Source organism: Curcuma longa, chromosome 14 (assembly GCF_044706935.1).
Source record: "Curcuma longa cultivar G26 ecotype Majalengka, Jawa Barat chromosome 14, ITB_CL_G26_1.1, whole genome shotgun sequence".
NCBI lineage: Eukaryota > Viridiplantae > Streptophyta > Magnoliopsida > Zingiberales > Zingiberaceae > Curcuma > Curcuma longa.
In genome coordinates, this window is record NC_133874.1 from 8,042,535 (window position 1) to 8,059,631 (window position 17,097).

The 17,097-nt window shown below is 37.2% G+C and overlaps 1 protein-coding gene and 1 pseudogene across 1 annotated transcript; both read right to left on the reverse strand.

The window, feature by feature from the left end:
- Positions 1–6,346: 6,346 nt before the first annotated feature.
- On the reverse strand, positions 6,347–8,732 carry LOC141845201 (BTB/POZ domain-containing protein At1g67900-like; annotated as a pseudogene).
- A 1,255-nt stretch (positions 8,733–9,987) lies between these two features.
- Positions 9,988–16,328, reverse strand: LOC141845482 (uncharacterized). The gene is made up of 11 exons (XM_074733537.1): positions 16,209–16,328; positions 15,745–15,819; positions 15,009–15,110; positions 14,712–14,788; positions 13,543–13,666; positions 12,392–12,456; positions 12,176–12,245; positions 11,587–11,662; positions 11,402–11,495; positions 11,139–11,296; positions 9,988–10,142 (listed from the first exon to the last, which is right to left on the reverse strand). Exons 1-10 carry the CDS (start codon positions 16,255–16,257, stop codon positions 11,171–11,173), a joined length of 858 nt encoding a protein of 285 aa, XP_074589638.1. The 5' UTR covers positions 16,258–16,328; the 3' UTR covers positions 9,988–10,142; positions 11,139–11,170.
- Positions 16,329–17,097: the final 769 nt, after the last annotated feature.

Below are 17,097 nucleotides of genomic sequence, written 5' to 3' on the forward strand. Positions count from 1 at the left end.
ATGGTTTGGGCCATCATTTATTTATTGTGAAGTCCTATCATTAATTATCCATGGTAGTCCCACTAGCTGTTAGATTTGACTCATTTGGAGGTATGATTAGATTTACTTCCACTTCCTACTCCATTGATGAATAAATGTTCTGTGATATGGTGTTGAATTGCCAGATGGTGCTTTCCTACTTTAGGTTTTGGACCATTGCTTTAAAATTTTGATTTAATTTTCATTTATTCTGAACTTGAGATTAACAGTACACATCCTTGTGTAGATTGTTCACTTGCTGCATTCGACAAACCATGAGAAATTTCATTTTGGATAGGCTGCTCTGTTTTATTAGTTGCTAGTGTACACAGTGGTGAGTCCTTTAATATCTTTTTTCTTTTAGTTATTGAGGAAATTTGATTATGGCATAGGCTGCTCTGTTTTATTAATTGTTAATCTATCTCATGATGAGTCATTAAATACTTCTCATTTAGTTATTTCTGAAATTGAATATATGATATTTGTGGCCTGAAATTGACAAGTCATTTTATCCATAAAAGTTTTAGAAACCTCTATTTAGCGTCCAGGTTTATTATTTGTAAATTTCATTTTCCAAAACAATTCAAATTAGGTTGTTGTTGATTATTAAAAAAAAAGTTTAAACAGTTAGTCTGTTTAGTTGGAGTTGAACCTAAAATGTAAGCCTCATGGAAAATTATGAATTATTTTATTTTGTTTTTTAATAAAAGATTTAGGGGGCTGCTTCTAGCACTGAGTCAATCTTCTTGGTTGTCAATTTGAAATTCTTTCTACAATTCTTAGTTCCGACCTTTTGGTTCTGCATTTCTGACTTCTCATCTGTTTTATGGCCTTGTTCAGTCTCTTATCTTCAGTTTTTCATTTAGATTCTTATACATCAATTATGGTTTAGAAGACAAGTGGATTAAGATTTAGCAAATAAGCAAAGAGTGAACTCTATGTTGGCTTCAATAACCGACTTTAATTGTTTTGGCGATTGGAACTATAAAATTTGGTTAGTAACTTTGTAAATTTTAGTGTGTTTCAGGGTTTTTTTTGCTTGCAGTTTATGGCTCTTTTTGATGTCCACATGTATCAGATTCTTGCTTGATCCTCTAGGTTGTTTTTCTAGATGAACTATTTTGAAGTGACATAACAATGCATATCAAATTCAGTTGTCAAAAAGTTTTAAGTAAATATAGGATTCTGGCTTGAATTCTTCCTATCCATTGCATTTTAAATTTTAACATACTATTTAAGCTAATGTTACCAATTTAATATTGGAGCCTAGTTGAGTCTTTACAGCTGATGTATCTTAAGTTTTAGGATTATGGTGATCTCTTCCTTTACAAAGTTTCATGGGTATACAACACAACTTGTTTGATCTCTTCAAGTTCATTTTACTGCCATTATTGTGATGTAGATGGAGTTTATGTTCTTATTTTGTTTCGTACTTTTGCTGCATCTTTCCAATATAATTGATACTGCAGCGCTAAACTCTTTTATGCAATGTGTGCTCCTGTGCTTTTATGGTTTTATAACCTTATTGTATTTAGTGCATTTTTGCAAAACACACGAAGTAAATTTTATTTGGAAATTTCATTTTATTTCTAAATATTTTAGAATGCATGAACTTAGTTCTTTGCAAAAGGAATATAAACTTACTGGGAATAAGTTTCAGCTTATCACAAACTCTTATGCAATCTCATTCCTTTGTGCAACTAATATCTTTTCCAACTCAAGCAGGTAAAGCAATCTCCATCTTGCAGGATGATGGCGTAAGAGGAAATCCAAGTGTTGGGTTAGTTGATTGGAGCATGTCACTCAACTGAAGATTTAATTGAATACAAGTGTAGGGTTAGCAAAATGGTTTGTTGAAACAATCATTGATTGGATGTGATTCCAGTCAACTGGAGACTTGCGTTGTTGACCGGAGGTGAAATACAGTCGTAGCAACATAGCTGTTAGCTTCTAATGGTTACATTTAGTTGTCTGGTCCGGTCAACTAAAGGTGATTAGAATAGAACTGTCAAAGCTGATATTTTATAAGCTCTTGTGGAGCTTTGGGCATAAGTACCACGAAATTACTCACGAAACTTCTGTGAACAAGTGCTCAAAGGTCCCTAAGAGTTTGGAAGAAGGTTGGAGACTACAACTCAAGATATTGGTAATACTTTAACATTTCATTATTTTTGAGAGAGTATTTGTGAAAGTAGAGTTTATTGTAAACCATCCTTGGCTGGATGTAGAGGTTCACCCCATTGTATCTTATTGAAGGGGTGATTATAGTGGATTTACAAGGGTGACACACTAAATGCACCATAGGTCGCAGAGTAGAAGCAAGATTTCTGGACCACATTATACTATCGTGTTGGCTTGTCTTGTGTTTATAGTCATTATTTTTGCTGTATAATATAACTTGATACGGTCAATCAGATACGAGTACACACACTACTAACTTTGAATTATTTGCATTATGTGTATTGTTGAATTGATTATTCACTCTCCTGCGCTAGCTGGAATAAACCATCTATTTAATCCTACAGTAAGGCCTTTATCCAACAGGAGCAGTATGAATACATGATGGACTGTCATAGTTATGATGTACTTAACTTTCTGTGCTTTTAATTTTCTGTAAGGCAATTGCATAATTGCAAAGACGACAAAGTTATTCTCTACTATTTTCAGGGTTGAGTAGCAAAGTGTTTTTCATGTGCTGTATGATATTCCTTATGCTAGCAATACTTTTCCAGACAAATGGGTCATGCAAGTTTCATGTCAGGATCAATGTAAATATGTAATAGAAACTTTATTAGTGTTTTTTTTTGTTTGTTTATTTAAGGGTATGACATTCTGCATGCTTTCTTTCTTTTCAAAACTATGTTAGGATGTCTAGAAACATTCAAGCAAATGCCTTTTGGAAGCATTAGAAACTGAGATGACAGTCTGCTACTTTGTTCCTGTGGTTTGGATTCATCACCCTTTTATTAGAAAATTATTATGCAATTGCAATCAGCTCCATCATTGCTCAGTTATAGTAATGTATTTCAGCTTCAAGACTTTGCCTTGATTAAGAATCTTGAGAGAGTTGGATTCATTGTGAAATGTGTTAAGTGCACATCTACAAACCCGATCTGATAACTTTTGTTGCTATTGTAGTCTTGCTTTGGCACATTCTATCAGAAACTAGGGACTCATGGGATTCTACATGTGGTGTCGATGGAGCAAGGACCGCAGTGTGGATTACACAATTTAGAAAAGTGGAGATGCTGGATTCCTTCAGGTAAAAAGAGACAAGAGAAAAAGCTCGCTTGCATTGGTCTCTCCATCATTTATTGTTCTTCATGTCTGGGATACTGCTTCGTTGTTGTTTTACAAGTTTCAGAAATGGTATGAAAACGCGACAACAAATTCTAAAATGTTGATGCTGGTAATATATTTAAGCTGATTTTGATTTGAGTTTTCATTTAAATAGTCAATCAATGAAGCTGTTTTTTTTTCTTCTTTTGGAAAACTATTTGATCATGCTTAAATTTTTACTAAGCTTTTGCGCACACAAAAATGATGGTCCAGCTACATCCCTACTTTATATACCATTTCTTTCTGCATGCAGCTGTTTTCCTACTTTTTTTGGTATAAGTAACAAAACAACGCACATACTCAACATCAAGATTGTGTTTCTTCCAATTACTAGCGATCTTATTCGAGTTTGACAGCTCAATTGGTAGCTATGTTACTTTGAGCACAAATGTTCTTTAGAACTTATGATCCTTGACCAAAAAGTTCTTTAAACTATATTTAGGGCAATTTGCTTACCATGTGGCATCTATTTGTCCTGTACAAGTTATATTTAGCTTTGGCTCTGTGTTATTATATCAGATTGAGACTCTGAACAAGGTAGAACTGAAGCTGAAATGCAACTTGAATTTAGTGTACACAGTCTATAAACCGAAACAAGTTTTGTTCAGTAGGATTATTCGAATCATTTCAAAGCCCTTAGCTAGTTCTTACTGTTATATGCATTTGTTGAAGCCCTTTGCAGAAGACATGTCTGATAGCTTTAGAAATCTCAATTTCAAGCCACCTGGGACAAAGTTTAAGCTTCAGTCGACCTCAGGCTGAACTGCAAGCCAACCAAACATAAAGATCCAATTTGGTCCAAACTACTACAACACACTCTCTTTTACTCATCCAGCTTGAACCAGATGGTTTGGACAAGCCTCAAAGAACTTGTGTCTGTTTGATTTTAGGAGGGCCATCAGGAGAATCAATTATAAATTGCAGACCTCTTAACTAGGTGCTATTAGAACTTCACAAGTTTCAGTGCTCGGCTTAATTTTGTTTGGATCTTATCATATTTATCTAGTTCAAAACTCAAAGTCTGAAAGTCTGAACGTGCCTTGATGGCTTCATACAAACTAATTCTACTGTTGACTATGTCACCATCATGTAGACATTCATGTCTCAAGAAACATTAAGTCCTTATAGGATGTAGAAAATCCAAGCACTAGATATGCCTCTTGGCTGCCACTGATTACTAATCTGATATTTTTTTTCTAGGTGACAATCACCATCATGATGCAAGTTCATGGCATCAGCCTCACAAGCAACAGGAAACTCCAGATCAAGAACCAGCAAAGCACGTGAAATCGTGTCCGACTGTCTGCTGGGATAAAGTCCATGATTGATACTGAAAGAAGCCTGGAAAGACACCATTCAGCTCAGTACTTCACCACTACATGCAGCCATGGCTTTCCTTCTGGTGGCTGGAGACCGAGAGGGAGTGAGGGAGAGAAATCTAATGGGACCAGGTATGGACTTTTACTTGCTCTCTAGATCTTGTCCAATAAATTTCTTGATACAAATTTATGTGATGGGGTTGACAGTGAAGCAAAATTGGCTATGGGTGAGAACAACTAGCTGTGTTTGCTGGACTTGGGAGGGACAAGATCATAAACTGCCTTAATGAGCCATCAGGAAGGCCAACTTTACCATGCAATCCTAGAGATTTCCAACTCCACCGTACCACATTTACAATGATTGCTCACCCTCTGCCTTTCCACTGTGCTCCTCCTCCTCCTCCTCACAACGTCCACTTCGTGTTCCTCATGCTGCTTCTTGAACCAAACATATCTCCTTCATCCGCGTCATGTATGCATGCCTACCATTCGCTGAAACGTCAAATCCACACTTCCAGTAGGTCTACCTTCAGTACAACAGTGGGAAAAATGGCAACGCAGCAGCTGATTTTGTTCCCACTGCTCTTGCTCTTAGACACGGGATTAGTGCACCTTGTCCAAAATAAGTAGGAGCTGATTTAAGGTGAATGATGCAGCTCTTGCATGGGGCCTAGAGAAATTTTATATATAACCACTCACCAAATATAAAACTAAATGGATAGAAGCATGGTTGCTTGTTTGGTGGATCTGTACTATGTATATTGGTTTTTTTTCTTTTTTCTCTCTGGATATTGTGCTTGTGTGAATAAATGCACCAGTTGGGTCCATTTTGTGTGCCGTAGATGAGAGTGCCGCACTGATATGTCTTGTCATTCATGCAGTGTCCAGCTGTGCCAAGAACAACATAAAGAAATTAATAAATTTGGCAGTATTTGAATGGAGAAGCCTAGAGTTTCACTTGGCTGCATCAGATTCTAAGGCGACTATCATGGCCTAATACCTGATGCACTCAAGTAATTGAAATATTTAACAGTGAACCTGTAAATGATCACTGAGAAAAAGGTAAGATTTGGTGAAGTTTTTAACACTGTTCTTTTAGATGATTTGCAGAGGTATTTATTTATGATCAGCAAAGTGGGGTTTCAGGTAGGAAAATGATGTGCGGATTGAGGTGTCAAATCCTTTTGGTTATTGCTTCTGCTCTTTAATGTTTTCTCCACTGGAGAGGAGGATGACTTTGGGAGGATGTGGGGAACGCTGTTCCCCTTGGTGGCAGTTACTGAAAGAAAGCCAAAATCTTACAGCCACTGAGCAAATATGAACCCTGCACCATTTGTCCCCACAGATCTAGCCAATAAATCGTCTCGATTCTTGTCAGATTTGTGAGCATGACATAAGAGGTCCCTGGTTCCAGCTTTGAATCTTATTAACTAAATTTGTTTTGCAGCTGCTTGGAGATGCTGTAGCATGATGATGATGATGAGTGTAATCCATGAAGCAAGTTGAGCACCAGGTACTTTTCTTGGCCTGTCCCATGATGTGTCTGGAGCACCTTGCCTTGTTTGCCATCCATCAGCTTGAGAAGGTAAACACTAGATTCTGTCGTAGGACACTTGACTTTAGGATAAACAAGTTCATCCTTAAAACATTAAGGATACAAATTGCACACCTTTAACAAGGAACAAAACAAAAGGTAGTAGTGGAAGTAAGTAGCAATTATGATGAGAATAATAATCTCTATTCATGTGGATCACATCTAGGCTTCTAATCTATTCAACTATGCGTTTGCTTAGCAAAGAAAAGCCACAGATAAACAAGATTTGTAATATAGTTTATTGATCAATGCCTCTGACTTGCACTTCTGTTCATAGCTAAGAATTTACTGATGATTCTCTTAGGCTTCTTTGGAAGTGAGCACAGGGCTCGGAGCCGCGAAGAAGCACTCCTCAAGAGAGCTTCGCGTGGAATCAAATCGTAGTCGATCTCATTGTCGTCGTCGTTGTCGTCCTCGGCGAGCTTCATCTTGAGAGTTTCAAACTTGGCGGTTGGACATTTCAACCGTGAGATTCTCCAACGTTCCTCCAATGGAGTAGCCGTGCCAATGTGGCGAGGCTTTACTGCCTCGTCGGCTTCGGCTTCTGCTGCTGCGGTCTTAGCCAGCAGCGCCTTGATGTTGCCGGGCAACTCGGCGACCGGGCAACCAGACGTGGCCGCCCGAGATTGCTCGAAGAACAAGACCTGCACCACCACCCTCAGAGGAAGCAGCTCATTCTGTGCTGCCTCCATGCAGGCCTCGACTGAGAGCTTCTTGCAATCCAACATTCTGCACAGCTGCTTCCTTGCATTCTTGTCGAGCTCAGGGTGCGACTGAATGCGAGCAAACAAAGGTCAAACCAGTTTTGAAGTTCTAAAAATTATGAAACAAGATCAGTGAATTTACCCTGAGGAAGATGTCGATGACTCTGTAGAGATCATCGTGATCGACCCTGGCGAAATCTGGAACAGCCTCGGCGACGGCAATCAGCTTCTCCATGGTCAAGTTCTTGTCTCTGGCGATTTCTTGGAGGTAGCCATCAATGAGCTTGGCTACTCGCAGCTTGGAGCTGTGCGAGGCCGAGGAGGAGGATCGCCGGCCTTCGAAGTCGGCCTTCTCGGCCGACCGCGACCGTCGCCTCTCGCACTTGAGCTTCTCTCTCGGTGGAGTGGTTGCAGGGCTCTGGCCCTGAAGCAAGAACTCGTCCAGTATGGACATCAATAAATCCACATCATACAATGTGTCGCCGGAGTTTGATGGGATCAAGAGATCGTCGACGGTTGCTTCTTCCAGTTGCAGTCCGGCTCTTCTGGCCAATTCCAGCTTCAATGGAGTGGGAGCTTGGAGAAAGTTTGGCAGCTTTGAGAAGCTTGAGCAAGAAACTGCAGGAAACAGAGCCTTTTTCCGGCGGCAGCAAGCTCGCTATCTTCTCCATCACCTGCCTCTGCTTCGCGGTGGCGTCTCGGCCGCCGTCGTCGATCGGGAGCCACCGCTGAGCGTAGAGACGCAGCGCCTCGCTGACGAGCTTGGCGGGGACGATCCCGGCGGACTTGACGGAGACCATGACGCGCCAGTAGTGGTCGACGCAGAGCTCGCTGAGGTCGTTGGCCCACCAGCTTCCGGACGCGGCGCCTGTGAGCAGGGGATTGGCGATGACGGCGGTGGCGACGGCGTCGACGCAGCGGCCGGTGACGCCGAGCTCCTCGCAGAGGGCAGCCGCGTGCTGCCGCGTGCTCTGCAGCGCCACCAGCGTGTCCTTCCACCGGCGGAGGATGCAGGAGCGGAAGAAGACGTCGAGCTTTCCGAGGAGGTTGCCGCGGTCGGCGTCCTCGGTCATACCCAGGTAGTGGGCGGCGCACCACACGGGGACGATGTTGAGCGCGCTGAGGGTGACGCTGATGCCGTAGCAGAACTTGGCGCACACCTCGAACGCCTCGACCCCGCCGGGGAAGTCCGACAGGCGTACGACGACGACCTCGCCGGCGCCGAGCTCCGAGCAAAGCTGCTGCAACCTGAGACATTTCGACAGAAGAGGAAACTGCAAAACCAAACAATTTTCAACAAAAATCTTCTACAAATCCAACAACTCCATCTCTGATCAGATCGAAATTTACCCTGTGCAGGTGGAACAAGCTCTTCTGCACCTGGATTTGGAGGTCAGTGGAGACCTCAGATGAAACAGACCTGGAATCAATCAAAGAACAAGAGCACCATAAAAAGCATCAGAAAATGCTGCTTCCAAAATTCTGAAACAAAACAAGAGGATGATCCCACCTGATTGCTTCAGTGGTGAAGAAGGTATCAGGTCTGTTCCCAAGCTTCATAAACTTCATTTTTTTTCCGGCAAATTTCAGTTCATAACCTGTCACAGCAAATTATGATGGTAGAAGATTTTCCTGCTTAGGGTGAGACAATGGAAGAAGGGAGGGTGTTAGAAGAAGCTAAGTGAGTGAATGGGTTGAGTGGAGAGGAATCAAAAGGCAAGAAAATCAGAGGAATGGAATGGTGAGGTAAGGCTATGTGTGGAGGGTTTTATGGAGTGAATTTATTAGTTCAATTAGCTTTTGGGCACTCACTAAACAATGTTCATGTACGATGAAACCCGTTGCTCGTTCGATTTGGACAAGTTTAATCTTGGTCATTTGCGAATGATCGAATGACCGACATTAGATCGGAAATCGGGAGTAGCCACAAGTTGGTAGTTGCTTGGACTTTTGAAGGCATGCAATTAAAGAGGTGAAGAGAATTATTAAGTGGTCCTATTGCCTTTGGTTTAAAACCTTGAAGACACCCATAGCTTTGCTATCTCCTATTCGTATTTGTCGACTATTCGTCTCTAATTCAAAGTCGTTGGTCGACGCATGAGCATGATCACAAGTTGAGAGTAGCTACTTCGGCCAACAAGCTTGAGACAAGCCCGTTTCTCCTAGTTAAGAGATCACCTATTGGTTGGAGCTAGAGGAAGGCAATTGTAGAGGGGACTAGACCAACAACGAATGGCGATAGAGAGATCGATGGAAGACTACTTTCCCCCTCAATTTAGTAACTTGAACCATGTCGCTTACATCCGTGAACGCTATGCAATTGCCTATGCAATGATCTGCAAGAGCCAATTCGCATATCTAAACTTATAAAGCTTTTTTGTTCGACCTACAACTCGAACTTTAGCTCGGAATCATACAAAATAGTAGTGACATGTGAGGTCTAATGGTGGTTGTACTATTATTATAGATAATGTGAAGTTAACCATCTAGATCACCTATTGTGATTTCAAACTTTTGAATTGAAGCATCTTCTCATTAAAAAATATATATGCATTAATGATATATGAATATATTACTAAAACTTGATAGTTTATCATTAAAGGATTTAGTGATAATAATTTTATTACTAGATTAGAGAGCCTAAGTCATATAATTAAGACTATTAACTAAAATTTGTAGCTACTAATTAACAATTAATTTTATATCACTAAATAATATAATAGTTTATCATTAAAAGTTCTAGTGGTTGTAATAATTTTATCACAAATGCTCACGATCTCAAGTTTTGAATTCATTTTTATATTTAAATATATATTTAATAAATATATGTTCTTAATTCTTGAGTTGATACAATATAACTCAATTTAAAATATATAAAAATTAACAAATTTAGGATTAACATCTTACAATTATTTTATATAATTAAATATTGACATAATTAATGGAGATTATATGACACAGTAAGACCGTACAAACCTCATAATTAAAGATGGAAACAAAAGACTTGCAGACTTTATTAAGCCGAGTAGCATGGCAGGCTTTCAAGAGCACTCACATGATTAAGATGTGAAAGTTCAACCGGTTTGTCTAGGGTTTAGGGTTTATGCCATTACAATCCACCTAATGAACACTGTGAGATGCTGAAAGATGAAACCATTTTTGCTGTTCCTGCAATGAGAAATCATTAAATTATATTTGATCTCATGAAAAAAATAAAAATCAAGAAGATTTTTTTTTCAAATTATGAAACGTTCCATTTTAATTTTTTTTAATCAAAAGAGTACTTTACTTCGTTGTTTAAATAATTATTTAATTATCTTTCAGTACTGTGCCTAAGAATATATTTTAATAATTATAAAATCATAATTGCTACAATATAAATAAAAAACATAAATAAAAATAATAACTATGATTTTATAACTGCTATAACGTGAATAAAAATCATATGAATTCACATTATAACAATTATAAATCATAACTATTATAACTGCTCCACCTTCGATAAATATTGAATAATACAAAATAGTACTGAATGATATTTAAATAATTATACATGACTAACTATATAAAAGAGCACTCATTAACTTTTGTCCAAAAAAATAAGATTTATCCATATGGGAGAATTTAAATCTATGTAATAATGCTATTAGAATATACTTTCTCTTTGGAAAGAAGAATAATCTCACATTCAAGGTGATTATTTCAAAGGCACAAATTGGATGAGCTAAAGAAGCTAAAACACCAAGCATAACAAATTGGTCGAATGGCGACAAAGGCTAAGTGACTGGACCTTGTGGAGTAGGAGAATTAGACGAGTCAAACAAGCCAAACATTCGATCGAATTCTAGAGTCGATTCCATTGTAACATTAGGCAAGTGTATTCATCTGATTGTTTCAGGCTGAATGTTTACAATGTAATGCATGCTTTGTTTCTCCACTAAATTACTAGAGCAGATGACAGTAACAAAGAACTAAACAAAACTAGTTGCTAGATTAAACTGCTAATAGTTAGGTACAATCAAAGACTTGATTTTCCGTCGAATCAACCAAGAAAACCAAACGTATTGTACTACCAAACTTTCGATTGGATTAAACTGCATGCCAGAGAACCAGAACTCAGAATTTAGTGCATCAAACAATAAAGCAGGGGAGAAATAATCATACTGCGAGCAAGCCATGTTGATAGATCCTCAAGTTCAAGATGTTTCCTTTCTAGTGGCCTTTCGAAACATGTCTCTGATGTTCTTCGAATTTGTTTCTGTTTTCATTTTCTTTGGTTGTCTCTTGGTACTCACCGTGCTCCTCCCATTCACCACCTTACTCTGGCAACAAGCATCCAAATAATGCATCGATCAATCAGAAGATGGAAGATAAAAGCAGGTTGTTTGTGGAAATAAACAGTCTGGAGTTTTATGTTCAACAAAAACCTGAAAAGCATGAGAGGATGCTAAATTGCTTTCTAGCAAATTCTGGCTTGTCTCAGCTTGTGTTTCTTCCTTGTGTGTTTCTCCTATCTCCAACCTGCAAACAAATACCAAAACAGGAACAATCACACAGATGACGAGCATATTAGGTTACACAATTAGGTTGTTTCTAAAGCAGCAAGTCTTACTGCAAGTGATTGCAAAGAAGGGTCAACCAAGGCTTTTCTGTCACGTATTCCCCCAAGATTGAGACGACATCCTTCACTGTGAGACAAGAGCATCAAGCATATGTTAAACCAGGCTATGTTTGCATAAGTTTACAACAATAACATCACTATAGGCATTCAGCATTAGGATGAGGCCGCAGAATGAATCGACCGTCTGAAAAACATGTATGACATTTATAGTTGTAGTTGATTCTGATTGAAAGAGTTCATATAAGGAGTAAATCCACCATAGACCAATGTATTTGGAATGAATTTATTATATGGGGGTTTGGGAAAAAGAGATTGTAAATCCTAGATATATATTGAACCCTATATATGTAAGAACTAAGATCTGTGTACTTTTAATGATCTAGTGATGAATATTAGTTGTCCTCACTCGTGATCTATAGTCATGTATGTCTTTAACACAGAAAGTAAAAAATTTCTAGAGTTATGCCCTTATTTTCCCTTCGAACTTGTTCATAAGGTATTCCATATTATAGAAACCCTGCATAACTCTCTAATAACTGTCAAATTTGTGTATTGATTAAAATATAAGAGAGTTCCGTACATGTTTCCCTTTCTTCTTGAGCAGCATAATTTTTATCCAATTTCAAAAAAGTGGATTTTAAATTTTGTACCTGCAAGAAAAGGACAAAAAATATATATGAGGTTTTCACTGATATTTCTTGATCTTCCAAAGACTTGGAAGAAAGCATCTGTGCATATGCAATTTGATGACCTGAAATCAAGGAGGTAATAGAACTGGAAGTAGATGAGAGCACACCTTGCAGCACAACCAGGTTAGAACCTTAGAATTATCAAGTCTGAAGTACTGCAAAGATCCACTTTCTACAGCAAAGAATGAATCATGTCAATAACAACGTAGAATCTTCTGTTTCATTACAAAAATAATATGATAGAAGAATGCTGGTGGGTTTTCTATTATGAATGTTATCTAGCATCTCAGTGGCACAATCCTTAGGCAAGCGTAAGGGATGTGCTGATACAAAATGCTGTGTCATTGGAATGAGTATTTAAGCATGGAAAGAGGACTCACTTGTAGCATGACAACAACAAAATACAAGCCATAAGTATTCAAAGTGAGCCATAATAAAAGGATAGATAACAGTAAAATAAAAGGAATAACAACTTCCTCTAGAGAAGCAAATAAAACCTTGTTCATTCAGCTTTCATATAGGATAGCAGTTTCATCTGGAATAGATGGAATTCTGTAGCAAAGCAGTCAACTATGGATAAACCAAAAATGCATGTTTTGAACTCCATTCTACCAGCTTAAGCTTTTGAAATATGTAATTACCCAACAATGTATGAAAGCACAAATCATGAGTTTGGATCTTGGTTTCCCTCTATTCTTCTTCTGTAGTCCTTGTCTAAAGTGCCTTCATTCACATGCTTATATGAAGACCAATTTCCTTTGCCTTGTGTTGTCTTGCAATTCAGTCAACTATTCAAGCTTATTTCTCTTGAACATGAAGAGATTCACAACCATAAAAGTGTGCAATTTGATCAGTATATTCAAGTTTAGTAATAAGCAAGTATACCTTCACTGATATGGTTTCACCATTTTTTTATAAGTGTTTTAGCAATAAGTGTCATGTCACCATTTTGCCATGTAATAATAACATTTTACCCAAAAAATTTTCAAGACATGGTTTCAGAAGTACTTCAGAAGAAAAGTGTGAATAGCCAAAGCTAATAAATTTTCATATAAAATAATGCATAGAATTATTTTAACACAGACTTCTTTCAATATAGTCAGTTATGAAGTTAAGAAAATGGACTTTTAATTAATAAAAGCCAAGCAGTTGAACAAACTCCGATGAGTTGAATATAGCAAATTAGTACATACTTAATTGTGAACATCTAATACAAATCCTTTCATAGTGCAAGCTATAAGCAAAAATTATATACTACCTTTTACTTCACAAACTATCTTCATGGTATCTTTTGCCATGGATAACAGGTGCTGATAGCCTGGATAACCTTCCACATATAATATTTCGTCTAATTGCCTGTACATTCCTTGATCATTTTCTTTCTACATATAAAAAACTATGATCAGCCATGTAATATTAATTCACACACACACACACACACAGAACACACACACATATATAATAGCTAATATAGGAGGATACAACTAACTAAAGAATGGACAACCTTGCCATATGCTAGGTCGTCTATAAATAAATTGGTGCATAGCAGGGGTTCAACCAAAGTTCCTGCTTTGCTATTCAAAACAATCTTGGGTAGGTAGAAGAGCATCCAAACTGATGTGTGCATTACAAGGAACAAATTTGATGTATGAAAAATGAAACAAGCAAATCCAATAAATGCTCTATAAGACAGAACATACAGCAACAACTATGTGTTTGCCAAAAGAAAAATAGGAAATGAACTGGATAAGGATGAAATAGATGTATATTTCCACCCAAAAAATTGTTCTCATCAATAGGTGTGACATACAAATTTACATGGGCACGCTTCCTGCACAATTGCAGCTACAAGTTGGTGGCACATGGTGACAAAAAGAAGCTCAATAATGAAATGTAATCCCGATAGGGCACCAGACAAGGCAATAATTATCCAGTAGAAGTTTCGGCACCATAAAACTATAGCAGGTGGTGGTATAAGGTGAAGGGACGCAGCAAATTACAGCGCAAGGAATGCATAACAACCTTCTGCTACATAAAATGCATAGCATGACACCAATGCCAATTGTATGGAATCAAAATCAAGGAAAAATACTTATACTCTTTTGTCAGAACAAACTTAGGATAAATGACTATAAAATGATAGAGATTAACCTCTTCTCGCTCTTTTGTATACACTTACTCAAACACAATTATATCATTCTTCATCGCCGAAGATCAAATAAAGGTGCATCTATTTGCTATTTGGCCAATCTTGAAAATAACCAATAAATTAAAAATAGTTATAGTGCCTAAAGATACTCTAGGTTGGATTTGCATAAGCATCTTTAAATTTACTAGATTTCAGGAACGAATTGGTTACAATAAGAAATATTATTTGTTAAGTATACAAGTTTATATGATTACATAAACACATCCAAACATAGTTACCTTCATACGAGCTTCCTCAAAGATTGGCAAAAATACAAATATAGGGTCAACTGGGGTGCTGATATACAAGCTGCCATCTGTACAATATTGTTACAATATAAAAGGAATGTCAAATTGCAAGTAATCATATTAAGTTTTTTTTTTGTTTTCTTAGTCACAGTGCAATTCACAGCCAGTCAGATTTCCAAATGCAAAGATTAACTCACAGTGGCATTCAACAAGAACAAGGTATAGAATCTTCACTTTGATGGCCAAAAAATACCTTGAAATTTATGGATATAATCTCTGTTAACGTACCTTCACAAACATAGTCTCCAAGAAACCATGAGCCATAAGACTGCTTGAACCAGTGCAATTCATGAAGAGAACCTTCATTGAGGATATAATTTGTTGGTTTACCTGTTACACTATCTAGAAGTTAGAAGTAGGCATGCTTCTACAGTTCCACAGGAAAAAATTATTGGTCCAAACTCCGAAGAATTATTAGTGTATGACCTGTTCGTAGCTAGCAGTCAACTTAGCTACTTGGAATTCGAAAATTGAGTTTTTAGACTGATCTAAGAATTGATTTATAGATAAAATAATAAATAGATTATCTCAATGACAAGAGAATTCAGTTTTCAGTATTACAGGAAGTTTATTATTTAGGCTAATGATTGTATGCACATATATTATTGTTACAAAGATTTGTACATGCATACTCAAATCCAGATTCGGCAAAGGTTTCAATTTTCAGATCGCAAATTTAAAATTTTAGGGACCAATTCTATCCAAGCCAACCAGTTAGTTGAGTAGAGAAATAACATGCAAAGAATAGAGTGATTATACTTTGTCCAAAGGAACTATAGGAGAAGTGGGCAATGATCAAGGGGTGTTGATGTACTTTAAGTTAAAACACTCTTTTAGAAGGGAGCTATTGATTTCAATTTTATAGATGTGTGCATCGATAAAATCTTTTTAGGGCAAATTCAAAAAGAACAATAGAAAATGGGTATCATAATGATATGACTAAGAAAGAAAACACCAGATTTACCTGATTGTGGATGACGAAGAGCTAATATATTTCCTTCTAGATTTGCATTTCCCCCTTGATTTGAAATAGAAGACACTGCATATAATAAAATCAAGATTTGACTGCTCGCTATAGGCAGCAATATCACGCATCCCGTGCAATGTGGAAATAAAAACATGGTATGTCGGACGTTTGGTGCACTCGAAACTGACTACCTCCAAGCCCGAAATCCCACGTAGGTTTGCAGGAACGTAAACTACAACATAAACCTTGAGAGAGCAAAGCGTTTCAATCACATTTAACAAAATTATAATAAGACTAACAGCATAGGGAGACTTAACACTGCATCCCACGCTAACCCAGCAATCGTACAATGTCTTTGGATTTAGGAATAGAAGGGAAAGGGTAGGACCTTTGGCGGATGCACCGAAATGGATGAGAAATTCAGGGCGAGACAAAGGATAGAGGCGGAACAGCGTGCTTACAGGGGGAGATGAGGAGACGGGGAGCCACCAATCCTTCACACCAAGCCATGCGCCTCCCTTGGTAGCTACTGATTCGGAAACCCTAGGAGGCGAGAGACGGAGATGCTGCTAGAGAGAAGAAGAAGAACTGCTTCGGCGCTGACGAGAGAATCCCCAATGGCGGGATATCGATCCAAATCGGGCTTCCAATGAGATTGGGCCGAGCCCAATTCACCTAATTAATTATAAAATTAGATTGATGACGTCAGGTTCCCGCTTAGTTGCCCTATGAAAATAGACGTAAAAGATTTGTAGTATATACTTTTACTAACTATAACTTTTCGATTTATTTCCTATATGATTGTAATATCAATTATAACCGCTGAAATAGCGAATTTCACTTTTACTAAGTGGGCCACATGTTCAACATACTATTTCAATATCAATGGTACGAATATCAATTACGATGTATTATAGGATATTTTCTTTCAACGAGATAAAAAAATCTCGGATATTGACTGTTAGATAAGGAATCATTTGTATTTTTAGATTTATCCGATGGACGAAGTAGGAGAAAAATCATTTACCTTTAAAATTAATTGAGTTCAAAGTCCATATACCTAGATTATAAAAATAAATAAATTATAAATAAATCAAATTAAATTAAATTTATTTGATAAGTTAAACCAAAGTTCCAAACGAAATAATTAAATAGTTTTACTTGAGTTTGATTTAAAATTTTAATTTATTTAGATGTTATCAAATTTTTATTTGAGTTTGTTTAATTATTTAAAAATTTTATATTTTTAAATTTATTTTATTGATTAATGAGTTTGATATTATAAATTTATTTATTTTAAATATTTTATTTATTTATTTATAAATTTAATAATAAATTTATTGATAAATA

Coding starts and splice junctions, on each gene's coding strand:
- LOC141845482 (XM_074733537.1), bottom strand. CDS start 16,257: ATGGCTTGGTGTGAAGGATTGGTGGCTCCCCGTCTCCTCATCTCCCCC. Junction 13,667..14,711: donor TTGAGGAAGCTCGTATGAAG/GTAACTATGTTT, acceptor TTTTATATGTAG/AAAGAAAATGATCAAGGAAT. Junction 11,496..11,586: donor CTTCTTTGCAATCACTTGCA/GTAAGACTTGCT, acceptor ATTTGTTTGCAG/GTTGGAGATAGGAGAAACAC.